The sequence below is a fragment of the Heterocephalus glaber genome, unplaced genomic scaffold, assembly GCF_053883595.1.
Source record: "Heterocephalus glaber isolate CG9 unplaced genomic scaffold, H.glaber_assembly_v1.0 deba00001762, whole genome shotgun sequence".
Classification (NCBI taxonomy): Eukaryota; Metazoa; Chordata; class Mammalia; order Rodentia; family Bathyergidae; genus Heterocephalus; species Heterocephalus glaber.
Genome location: NW_028258459.1, coordinates 1,567,091 through 1,579,980, shown reverse-complemented (window position 1 = coordinate 1,579,980; position 12,890 = coordinate 1,567,091). Strand labels below are relative to the sequence as shown.

The following is a 12,890-nucleotide window of genomic DNA, read 5'->3' as shown; positions in this document are numbered from 1 at the left end:
CCCAAAACAAATGCTTATTAGGTGACTATTATGTGCACGATGCAGTTCCTGACACTGAGATCAAACTTCTAATCTCTGTGGTCAAAATGCTGTTCCTGACACCCTTATATCTAACATAGGCCTATTTTGCTGATGTATAAAAAATGAATCAAATTAAAATGTGGGAAGCCCAGTGCTCTAAGGATAGGGATCATGACTTTGCTTCCTTGAGGTTCAAGGTTCACAAGCAGGATGTTCCCTATACCCTCCAAAGTACCCATCCAGAGGGTTAGAAACACAGTAGTGGGTAGCATTTTTCTAGAATCCCTGGATGGAAAGTTAGAAATGCTCACAGGCATTGAAGTGTTGGAAAATGCTAAGTGACATTCTCTCCTCATAATCTGCCAGCCTGGCTGTGTGTGCTTGCTGCCAGCTGAAACCCCCAGCCTGTAGGATACAATGTCTCTTCTTATTTTACTTATTCCAGTGAAATCTATTTAAATGCTGTAATTAAACAATTTAGTTTTATATCTGGGCACGTGCTTTCAGTATATGTCTCTTTATTTAATTTAAGCAATTCTTTTTTTTTTTTTTTTGTACCGGGGATTGAACTTGGGACCTTGCGCTTTTGAGGCAGGCGGCAGAACCACTGAGCTAAATCCCCAGCCCTAATTTAAGCAATTCTGTAGGTACTGATTTTAGACCACCTGAATACCCTAATGATGAGTTCATTTGTTAACAGTCGAGTTTCTCTTCTGAATTTAGGTAATGGATACAATTTACCAATACAGGCCTCTAGATTAGGGGGTAGCTGTGTCTCACAGCACAGCCATGTGAAAAGTTTTTAAAAAGGCAATGCAAAAACAACAAAACACAAAGCCAATGATATTAACCAGTTTGAAATTATCTGAATAATTAACTTTTTCCTTTTTTTTGTTAAATTCTTTTATTGGTACATTTTAGGTACACAACACAATTACATAATAACATTTCTCATTGGGAACTTGTACCTTTACATGATGCATCTTGGTTCTTATTTTTTCCCCATTCCTAGGCCTCCCTTCACCCCCTCCACCCTTCCCTATTTACAAAGACTTTATTTCCATTTTTTCCATTTCTCATCACTTTTCCTTTCCCTTCTTTCCTTTCCCTTGCCCCTCCCACTACCCCTACCCCTTTGGACCTTTTCTTCCTATTTTACATTATCTATTATTCATTCTAATCATTGGTACATTTTAGGTATACAATATAATGACATTCATCATTGGAAATTTGCACCTTTACATAATCTCTCTTGGTTCTTATTTTTCACCCTCGCCCAGCCCTCCCTTCAACCCCTCCATCCCTCCCTATTTACAAAGATTTTATTCCTATTTTTCCATTTTCTCTTATTAATCCCATTCCCTTCTATCCTTTCCCCTAGCCCTCCCACTTCCTTCCCCTTTGCCCCTTTTCTTCCTATTTCACATGACCTATTATACCTTAGTCCTTATTTACACTTTCAGTTTCTCACACCAGAGAAACTATTCAGTATTTATACGTGTGTCCTATTTATTTCAACGTTTTCCTTTGTATCAGGAAACATAGATGTTCAGCTTAGCTGTATCTGCTAGTAGAACACCAGGAAAGAGCATATAAGCCGAAAATATAAAAGCCATGTAGAGCAATACTAATAAAACCACATTTTAGACTTCACTGACAGCATTATTATTGATTATGAAAAAAAAAAAGCAGTACCTGAATACATAGCCTTGTAAAAGGAGTCCATTGCTGCAATATCTCTCAGGCATTTAAGTGCTCACTTTGACAGGCTCACCATACAGAAAACAGAATCATTGGACTTGTTTTCCATAAATCTCAGGAGGAGGGAAATTTCATAAGTGTGTATATAACTATTGAAGGCCTTCTTCTGAAGAGTCCAAAAAATTCTTCACGTTTTCTATAAATACAGGATAGAAGTCTAGAAGACTAGCACAGCGTTTAATGACATATAATCACTGGGTCAGATTACCTTACCAAACAATTTTAAAGAAGTTTGATCATTATACAGAAGATGAGTAGCAAACTTTCTAAGTGGTTTATACATAGCATTTTCTCCCTTAAAAAAAGATGTCATTATGTGGCAGTGATTAGGACTCAATAGATAGCCTTCTTTCTACCTTTGATTTCCCCTTCCTTTCCTTTTTGCTTTCCTTTGCTTTCCTTCCCTTTGCTTCCCTCCCTTCCCTTCTCTTCTCCTTTCTTTTCTTTTCTGTTTCCTTTTCTTCTTTTTTGGTGACAGCTTTACATTATATGGTTCTCATAATTCACAATGGTCCCTGCGTCACTTTAGCTTCAGTGAAGCACGATTCTCTACATAAAAGAAAGAGTTCTTATTTTAGGAAGATAGATTTGATGAAAGTGAGCAACTGTGGGTCTGTCCTTAGCCACATCATCCCTCCTGAGGAAATAAATTTGCTGCTTAGCAGGGTGCCTCCAACAGTATGGTGCTAGTAATGAGAGGGGATGCGGCTCATAAACACCCTGTAGCATCAGAGAAGTGCCTTCTCCCTGGCATGTACAGTACTTTCTCATCACGGGAGAGGCTTTCCTAGGATGCAGTCCTCAGCACTTTCCCTTCTCGGGGTCAAATGTCATGAGAAAATGAGGAGTCCCCCTGACGGGGTGAAGTGTGGAAGGATGAGGCGCTAAATGAGGGATCACCCAGAAAAGAGGGATTAAGAGGGCTAATCCTCCTCAACTTCCTGGGAGAGTGAGATGGGTTTGAATGTGTGCACAGGCACTTGTGCCTCACACCCCACCTCTGGGGCCCTGACCCATCTACACCAGCCCAGGAAGATTCATGGAAGAAGTCCTGTGAGGTGTTACACTCCTGCTTGGCGATAGACATATCAGTAGAATGGTAATACATCAAAATCTTCCACAAGTGCTGCTTTCTAGACAGAGGTGTGCTATTCACCCCATCGTAGTGCTCAGGATAATCCTCATTGGAGAACCACGTAGGTTTGACACTACTCAGTAAGCCTCTAAACAATATGACCTTCAAACTTGACATACCAACATCTGTGTGGGATGTGGCCACAGCCAAGGTGTGCTGTGTACTGCAGTTTCCCAGGCAGGCTCATAGCGGTGGGCTACTCACAGTGACCCTTGATGCAGAAAGGGCAGGGTTGATTATCATTTTTAAAACAAGTGAATAAACTCAGACCTGTTAGCACCTTGTCAATCCCATGAGTGGCAAAGCTGAGACTAGATCTTTTTTTTTTTTTTAGAGTTTCTAGCATGGCGCTCTTCCACTATGACTCTCATCATAACAAATCGAAGCATATTCTTTAGCATTTTAATAATCATCTTTTGCTATATGAGTGCTTCCTCAATGGTGCGATAAGTATCATGTTAGGGAAACATGGCCCAAAATAAGAAGAACATAGGTTTTAGAAAAGCATATAGACATTGCAAATTAAAGCAGCATAACCTGTAACTATCTAGCCTCTATTTTCCAATCAGTTTAAATTACTTTAATGTATGTTTTTAGACTCAAATTTAGCTGCAATCCCAATATATAACTTTCTTAATGCTTGGCGAATTGCACTATGTCATTTCCTTTTAAATTTCCTCCTTTTGCATCATACTTCACACTCTGTCCCATGTGTCTGAAACTTGGAATTGTCTTCTCATGCCTGCTCATTTCAAAGGAGGGATCTTTGTCTTTGTGTGCTTTATAGGATATTTCTTTTATGCCTCAAAGGCATATATCATTTCCACCTAAAATTTTACTTCAAGTTTTTTATTCAATGTCTCCTAATGTAAAAAATCCCTCCTGGCATGCCTAAAACAAAGTCAAATTAGGGTAAAAGTGAAGAACATAGATTGTGAGCTGTGTCTCATCTGGCAGAAGTATCCTGCCATCATTGAGTTTAGAAATTCAGGGTGATGAGCACACAAGAGGATGATATGAGTACATCTGGCTACAGCTGTGGGGACATCAGATTGATTGTGAGTTAATTTCCAAAGAAAAGAGAACCTCTCAGCATAGACATTTTCAATCAATAGCCAGGCAACCCAGAAAAAATTAATTTGGATGAAGTTATTTTCCTATGATGGCTGTAAAAAAAAGGACATGTTTCAAAGAAACTGTCCTCAAACATGATAATGTCCTCCTGATCAGAGAAAAATAACTGGGTCTAATCGGCAGTTCCAAATCACGGAGCACAGAGGACATTTACAAAATGCATGTCTCTGAATCAAAGCTAGGGTAAGCGATGTCACTGATTTCTGTCCCCATCTTCTACCAGTGGCATGCTCATCCTATCACATCCAACATGCTTTAAAAGCAAACTACTTGAACATAAAATCTATAACTTCATGATGGACTCATCTTCTAGAATAGACTTGTTTGCATTTGCAGGGATTGAAGAGTAGATTGACATGATTTCTAGTGACATGTCTTTAACTTGTATATTATTGCCAGCCAGCCAGATTTGGGGGTGGGGTGGAACTGAGGTGGTAAAGAGGCAGGTTGTGAGCATGTGTGTCTATGCAGGTGGGGTGCCATGACAGTAGGAAATGTTGTTGGCCAGCCCCTCTGGCCAGCTGGTCTTGCCAGCATTTGCCTAACCCTTGATTCACCTGACCTGGCAAAATCCATATGGTGAGTTATAGTGAGTGGTGTTAGTATCCTCTACCTGGACAGCATATGGGTTGGCTTTCATATCCTAGGTATTCATGAGAGGTGACGGGCCAGCAAGACACGTATCTCTTGTTTTCTTGCCTTCATCTGTTACTTCATTCCCTAGCTCTCTTTCTACTTTAGCACTTGGGACAAAGTTCAAACTTGGGCACAGATGGTGAGAAAGTGATTTTTACCTACAAGCCAAAGAACATGCCCAAATATTAAGGTATTTTTCTCTAGCAGCAGAACCTAAGACTTAATAAACACTAAAGGACTTGGGTTTTCAACACTGAAATCTAAACTTGGAAAATGTGATTTTGTAGATTGCAATTCAGTACACTGAGTTTATATGGATAGAGAGATTCACTGTGCTGATTCTCTGTGGCCCCCCAGAAGGTCCAGTCCAGTGTTGGATTAGTCATTGTCTCTTAAGAATGAGTACCTTTGCAGTCTAAGTGACAGAAGTATTCTCTTCTTCTCCTTAGCCCTTACCCACCTCCAAGATTCACAAATATAAAGGTCCCCTAATAGATAATTTTTAAAGAATCTGAACAACCCTGAGGTTGTCAAACCTCTACTTCAGTGTTCTCCATATTAAATGTTATTTCTATAGCCTCAACAGTCTAGGGGAGTACAAGTTTGGCTCTGATTACATAATTATGCTACAGAAATATGAGAAAAAAATCATCACTGAAACCCTCCAGGTGCTTAAACAGTTTGATAGACTGTAGCCATTCTGCCGTCAGCACCCCCAGCTGTGTTGCTTAGCAACATTTTAATTCCAGAAGAATCGAAGGAGATGAAATCCCTGTGGAGAAGGAAACAGAAATAAGAAGGCTGTTGACAGATGATCTGAGTTGTTTCTTCTAATATACTGTGAAGATCACTAGCTCTTTTCATGAATGATAAATAGACTGTACACAGATCAATGGGTTCAGCCATAAACTGGAACCAGGCTGCATGTCTAAGGTGACATGAGCCCAGAGATTTTCCTCATTTCAGGATTTGATGTGTATTTTCTTAAAGGTTCCATGGAAGGAAATTGATCTCAGTATTTGGTCATTCCTTGCCCTTTTGTGGCACTTGCTTACAAAAGTGATTTTAGAAATGGACACTTTGGCCTTTCTATCATGGCGCAAATGTGGCCAGTTGGCAATAGTAACAGTAGTAACAGACGGGTTTCCTATCACAGAGGTAAAACTCCAGGATGTGCCTGCAGTCCCCCTGTACCTCCCTCAGTGCACTGCCATTACTACTCAGTCAGGCCCACATGCGTTAAAAGTGAAAGGTGTGGAGGAGAGGGCCTCCTTGTGACTCAAGAGCCCACTCTCGTGGCCCCTGCTGAACTCTGTGATCAGCTTTAACAATGCCAGCCTGGGTTTGAAAGCTGAGCTTGGACAGGTAACCTGTTCCCCAGAAGAAGAATATTGCTTACTATATCTCCAGTCTACTCATCAACAGCACCCTGTTTCCCTTAGCTCTCTATGTTTCTGAAAAGTATTTTATATTGCTTATTGTTTTGGTTATTAGTTGCAAACATTATGGGTGCTAATGTTGTCTGATTGCATTTTTTTTTCTGTTTACAGGCTGTTGAAAAGGCGAAACCTAAGAATAATCCTGTAAAGTAAGTTATTATTTTTCTTACTTGGAAATGTTATTGTTACTGGAATTCATGAGCATGAAAAAATAAGGTCATAGAAGAGACCTGGATTTTGAGTAAATCTCTATTCATGATAATCTAAGGACCAAAAAAAAAAAAAAAACCCAACAAAAATAATACTCTCTGATGAGCAGGGACTAGCTTACATTTGTCCCTGTATCCCTGATAAGGAAATGCCCCAAGTTATATCCAGTTTATATAAATTAATACATGCTATCCATGAATAGCTGCCAAATACTATTCATAATACTAGTCATATTCAACACATACTACTTCAAGCCTTTGGGTTTTGCACACTCTAAAAAGATTACATTTTTAATTGCAAACCTTGGACCTACGACAGAGATGTAAATGGTTGAAAGTGTGCCAAGTGATCTCCAGCCACATGGGGAGGTTTAGTACCTTGGCATTAAAGCCTGGATACTCTGTTAATGAAAAGCTCTTAAAAACACATTTAACTCAAGGTTTTTTAAGGTAATGGAAAGCTATTTCTAAAGCATTGTATTGGACACTCTGAAATTATAAAAACCCACATAGTACTCCTTTTTTTGTACTCCTTTTTAAACATAGTACTTCTTAGATATTCTGTCTCTTCCAGAAGGGAGACTTTCAAATTAAGAAAAATGGCTGTCTTGTCATTTGGGTGTATGACATCTGATTGCGGCGATGTGATGCATCACTGACCAGGCCTATCAGCCATGTGGCCAAGGGAGGACCTGCTCTAGTCACTGGGTTATTATATGTCTGGTAATATCACATGCCTAGGAAATATGTGCTAATTTATATCAGCCAGGAGTGCATTGATTTTTAGTAGTTTCTGGGAGAATGGATCAGCTAATGCCAAGGACAAGAAGGTTGCTTGTGTTGTGTAAAAGAATTAACTATTCTGGGGCACACCACTCATGTTTAGAATACTATTAAATCCAAGCCCTAATACACTTTTCCAAAAATATCATGCACTTTGTTTTTATATTTCATTGTTCTTAGACCACAGAGCATTCTCTGTCAAGCCTCTGTAGCCTCCAGAAGGGCATCTGTAGTCGGGAGATGTGTTATGTTGCAGGGCTTCTATGAAAGTATTTTCAGTTGCCAAGTTTTTGACTGGTTGTTTGGTTAAAGTTGAAATCTTCTCTGCAGCCTAATTTCTGTTCTGTCTGGAAGCCCTCAAGGCTCCTCCACTGTAAGCCTGTGGCTGGAAAGCTCTGGAAATGAGACGATGGGGCTAATGAGGCCAGGACCTGGACTGTAGTCCCCGGGTGGGCCATTAGGGAGTCTCTTACCCACAGTCCAACTGCACCTCTCCCCTCAGTCTGCCTGCATGCAGATGTGTGCCCCTGTCACAGGGGTAGGGTGAGGGCAGCAGGAGCGTAAATCTAGGCTTCTGGTGGGGCAAATGTCTCCAAATCCAAGCCCTGTCCATAGGAATTGAGCCTCAAGCCCCGCTTTGCATGTCCCGCACAGCTCATTGTTACATTACATCGCAGCCACATTGTATGCTGCTGGCTTGGAAGTAGGGCCAGTGTTCTGTCTGCTCCTTGGGAGAAGCTAACCGTAAAGACATACTTTTTATGAGCTTTTTTTAATTCACAGTGCAGACTCTATCTACTGCCTACCACTACAAGGAATGTTTTAAAGATGGGAAAACTGAAAGAGTCAAAGAATTATCCTTCTATTTTTAAATATATTTTAAAATCTGCTTAGTAATAAAGCTAGGTCATGGCCAACCAGTAGGTATTTAGAATCAACTCACAAAAGCACACTCATTTGCCCAGCTACAGTTGTGTGGACGCTGTAAGAGAGGCCTCTTCAAGTTCTCAGCTTAAGGACAGAAACTCCGGAGTATGGTTCAGTTTCACCACCTGCCTGAAGCAGAGTCAGACTTTTCAAAAACTGTTGTATATAATGGTCCTCTTGTCATTTCTGATGCCTGCCAGAAAATTTTGGTTACACACAGTGCACTGGAACCTGAAATAAAGATTCGATCCAGGTTTTCTGAATGAGTGAACAAGTAAAAATGGTTGGACACATCTCAAAAATAGTCCTTCCAGGAGCTGCAAGGCTGGCGGCTTACAAGGCTGGTGGCTCTATTGTGATACAATGTCCCCAGGAAGTGAGAAAGGTGTGTGTGCTGTAACTCACCCAAGTCTTCCAGTCTCTGTTATTCTTGACTGATACCACATATTAAAAATGTTCCCATGTTACTCTGGATCCTTCTAGCTACCTTGCTTCTGACTAGGCCCTTGTTGTATCTCAAGTCAGTGATTAATATTTAATTGCAGTCAGAGGCCTATAATGGAATGTGTGTGTGTACTGTTACTTGAATGTTGAGATTTGGTGGCATAAGTTGCAACTGAAATATGATTGTAGATTGGCAAAGATGATCATCCACATGATTAGATCATCTTCTCTGTGGGGTTTAGCAAATGATGGGAAAAATCAAAAGAAGATGACTCTCATGATAGGCGAAAAAAATATTAAGTTCCAAATTCAGCATCTATGAATGAAGTTTTATTGGAACACAGCCAGATTCAGTCATTTCCCTATTATCTGTGGCTGCTTTTTGCTACAACCGCAGAGTGGAACAGTTGTGACAGGCATTGTATATAGCACACAAAGCTGAACAACTTTGTACTCTGGCCTCTTACTGAAAAAGTTTTACTGAATCTCAACCTAGTTGGTCAGGTAGAAAAAGGTACTCAACTTTTTCATGACTCTGAAGATTAAACTAGCAACCCTTTCCTTTTTTGGCCTTTGAAAAATGAGTAGATATTTCTGAGACCTTTCTGTGTGTCCATGACTTTCCAGGGCTGATGTATCTCTTGATTCTCGTTCCAAGCAAAGAGATTCACTCTTCATGCACTACCTTTGAAAACTCAGTGGGTGTGAGATCCATGAAGACAATGATGGCTCAGAAACAAGTGAATGCGTATATAGAGAGTGTTGCTGGTCTTTGGAGTTGCAGTTAGATGAATAGACTTCAAAAGGAACAAGCATTTTCTACAATTCTGTTACTTCCAGATCTAACTAAGGCTAAGTAAGCTTTCACTTGGTGTGATAGCAAATAGTTTCCAATATCCATTAGTTTGCATATTTTCTTCTTTGAATGGGTCACCTTCCCCTCCCTATTTCTCAACCACTTACTCAATTTATTTTTAATACCTTCATAGTCGTAAGCTTCTATTATCACCATAGGGAGACTATGATATACATTCATTACACTCTATATAAGGAAGAAACTAAATAGATGCCTTCTGAATATAAGTACATAATGTACCTGGAAACACTAATAATCTTACCTTCAAACATTGACTATTACCTCTGAAGGTAAGACGCAAAAGTGAACATTCTTAAGATCAATTATCAGGAGAAAAGATGCCTGGCAAATTTCTCAATATGTTGGATCCACACTGGTAACAAAGCTTGATTAGCATAATAAAACTGTGGCTCTTTAATGTGTCGAAGGGAAGGACTTTCACTTGTATGTTAGTTAATAATTTACAGCAATCTTCTCCAGGATTTTATTGTGACAGTAAGGCCTAAGAGATGTACAGATTTCTCTTACCATATGTGACCTATCACATTTATTTAAAAAAAACACATTTCTGTTATTAAGACATATGTGATAGTATACTTCTGAAAATGTGAATTGCTTTTGGCTAAAAGCCATGCACTAATAAGTTGAGTTGAATCTAACCAAGGTTGACATCTGTTACAGTGAGAGAGAGAGAGAGAGAGAGAGAGAGAGAGAGAGAGAGAGAGAGAGTGCCAGCCCTTGTCGAGCAGAAAATTCTTCCCTCCTCTTACACTTTAACAACATTAAACAATGTAGTGGTCGTCTTTCACAAATCAAGATCAGAATCCACTCAGCTTAGGAAATTACAGTTTTATTTAGGAACCAATCCATCTTATAGATGTGGTAGTTTCATTATTAAAAATGACAAATAACCACAAAGATTTTCCTGTCTGTGATGTTTCCACATTATTCATTTATTCATCCAATGTATATTTATTTAAGATCCACAGCATTCACGGAACTGCGCTAGTTGCTGAGGGAATTAAAAATAAATCTGACACAGGTCTTACCCTCAAGGAGTTTAGAGTCCAGTGGGAGAGATAAAATTGGTTTGTGAAGAACTAAATACAAGATAGATATGAGAGAGAAAGCGAGATTTGTTAAGCAGGGAATGGATAAAGTAGGAAAGAAGCTCTAAGGAGAGAGCTTAGCACTATTGGAGGGAGACACAGGGAAAGGGAGAGGAGGAACATTTTCATCAGGACATTAAGGGCTGCTGGTTTGAGTCATTGGTTTGAGGAGTCCAGGGGAGGTACAAGGATCCCAGGCTGCCGGGTGGTGTGCAGGAAGGGAAAGGCCAAGTTGAAAACTGAGGTGGAGAAAAAATGGTGACTTGAGACTTATCCAGCTGAGTCAAAAAGCACTGAAGAACTTGTAACTTGACAGTGAATATGAATCTTCCATTAGTCCCCTAGTTATTAAACTCAAAGTGTTGATAGGACTGCCTTCGAATCTTGTGCCTGACATAAGCTTGTGGTATGAAATTGGGCATGTTCTTTCCTTCTTACAGACTTCAGCTAGGTTATTTATATGGTCCTTCTAAATCTTAAAAAACAGCAGAGACTTAAAAAGCCTGCTTTATAATTATGATCATTTTAGAATGTATCTGATCTACTTAGATGTAAATTTGTGCATATGCATATGTCATCAGCATTGCATATATAATACATCTGTGTTTTTCTCCACATAGACATGCACACACATACACATAATGCCTTTCCCCATCATTTCAGCCTTCTGCGTTTGTGAAATGAAGCATAAGATGCCACATCTTTAGCACTTTAAAGAGGTACGCTAGGTAGAAGATAAATGTGACTGCAAGGACTTCAGCTAGAACCTTTCAAGCGACCTCTTATGCCATTTCGCAGGTGGAGTCCATAGCTCTCTCAATGCTCCTGAACACATGCAGATCACAGGAATGCAGAGTGGCAGCAGAGTCAGCACATTCATTCTCAGCTCTAAGCCAGTGCATTCTGAACTGTGTTCTGCTAAACACTAGTCTTGTGGGATTGCGTCCTTTAGAACAAGAAGGTCTCAGTGCCACAGAAGTTTAGCATATCTTTTCTGCAGCACTGAACACCTTCACATAATACAGGCTCAGAGAAAAATCCTGTGGAAAGAGTTCTGTTGAGCTATCTTACTCAGGGTTTCCCAAATGTGTTTGGCCAAAGGATACCTTAACCCAACAGCACAAACGGTTCATGGAAAGTACAGCTGGAGCCTTAAGTCCATGTGAAATAAAATGGCCACGTGGAGATCTTGCCTCCATAGGTAGTTCAAGAAACCAGTGCCCAAATAACAGTGCCTAGTCTCTGAGAATATCTGCAGTAAGGATATTATTTAAAAAGTACCCATGGAAATCCCCCCACGTGTGACATCATAAAATATCTCCTGGCACACACCTTTGATCCCAGAGCTCTGGAAGGCTCAGGCAGGAGGATCACAACTTCGAGGATAGGCCAGGCAACTTAGGAAATTAGCCATTCCCTATGTCAAAATAAAAATACATATAAAAAGCTGAGGCTGTATCTCAGTTCAAAGGCCCTGGGTTCAATCCCCAATACTACAAGAAAATAAATCTGCTGTGTTTCTTTTGCAGTGTCACACTCTAAATTATTTTTATGGACTGCAGATGTCTTGAGGTGTAGTCCTCAAAGAAGACAAGGAGCATTTACAAGCGGGTCCCTCTGAACAAAATAGGGGAAGCCCTATAGTCCTTGGCATGCCTCAAGAGAGAAACTGGCAAAATGCCTGATCCACTCATTTCATGACAGTGACACACCCACAACAGTGTGCTTCCTAAAGCAACACTAATCAATCTGTAATCAGCTCTGGCCAGTTTAAGAGCAGCTCCTGGAAAGCCAGCAATAAAGCCTTTCTAAACAGCTGCATGAAACAAATTGGGCTCTTTATGGTATAGCGAAACTACAATTGGATGCAGAAGGTTTCAGCATTTGTTCTCACAGCTAATGAAACTTGTACAAATTTCCAGACACCTTTTCCTTTCCTTGGTCATTGCAGTCACATCATCTCTAGGCAATCTTAGAGGAGTCAACTGAGAGTGGGTTGCCCAGAAGCTTCATTTCTAAACTACACTTTGCACCCACTGCCTCTGAGGAGACACACACACCCAGTTCTATGACTTAGAAATTTGTTGGTCATTACAAAGTCCTGTTATCTAACATTATGTAAGAATTTATGTAAGAACATAGTAGCAAATGTGATCAAAGCTCATGAATCATGGAATGTACAGGGATTTTAACAATTATGCTAACTTCCATTATATTAACTATTTATCTTTTAAAAACTAAGAGTTCCTTCAAAGCTTCAAGCATGTTAGATGCCTCATTGCCATCGCTTACCTTACCAAAAGGTTCATGAGAACCTTTTTTCTGGAAGTGGTAAGTTAGAACTCTGACAACCATGAGAATGAAATGAAAACACAGAACAGTCACATATTGCTAAATCTGAAGGACTTTAAGCAAGCTAGAAAATGTGGCATCAAA

The 12,890-nt window shown here is 39.9% G+C and overlaps 1 protein-coding gene across 10 annotated transcripts in view; it reads left to right on the top strand.

Annotated features, from left to right (window-relative positions):
• Positions 1-12,890, top strand: part of Aff2 (ALF transcription elongation factor 2) — a 475,133-nt gene that overhangs the window by 381,204 nt on the left and 81,039 nt on the right. For all 10 annotated transcript variants that reach the window (XM_021249150.2, XM_021249151.2, XM_021249148.2 and 7 more), the window contains one exon: positions 6,238-6,275. In XM_021249150.2, coding sequence (XP_021104809.1) covers positions 6,238-6,275 — 38 coding nt within the window. The remainder of the gene's footprint in view (positions 1-6,237; positions 6,276-12,890) is intronic.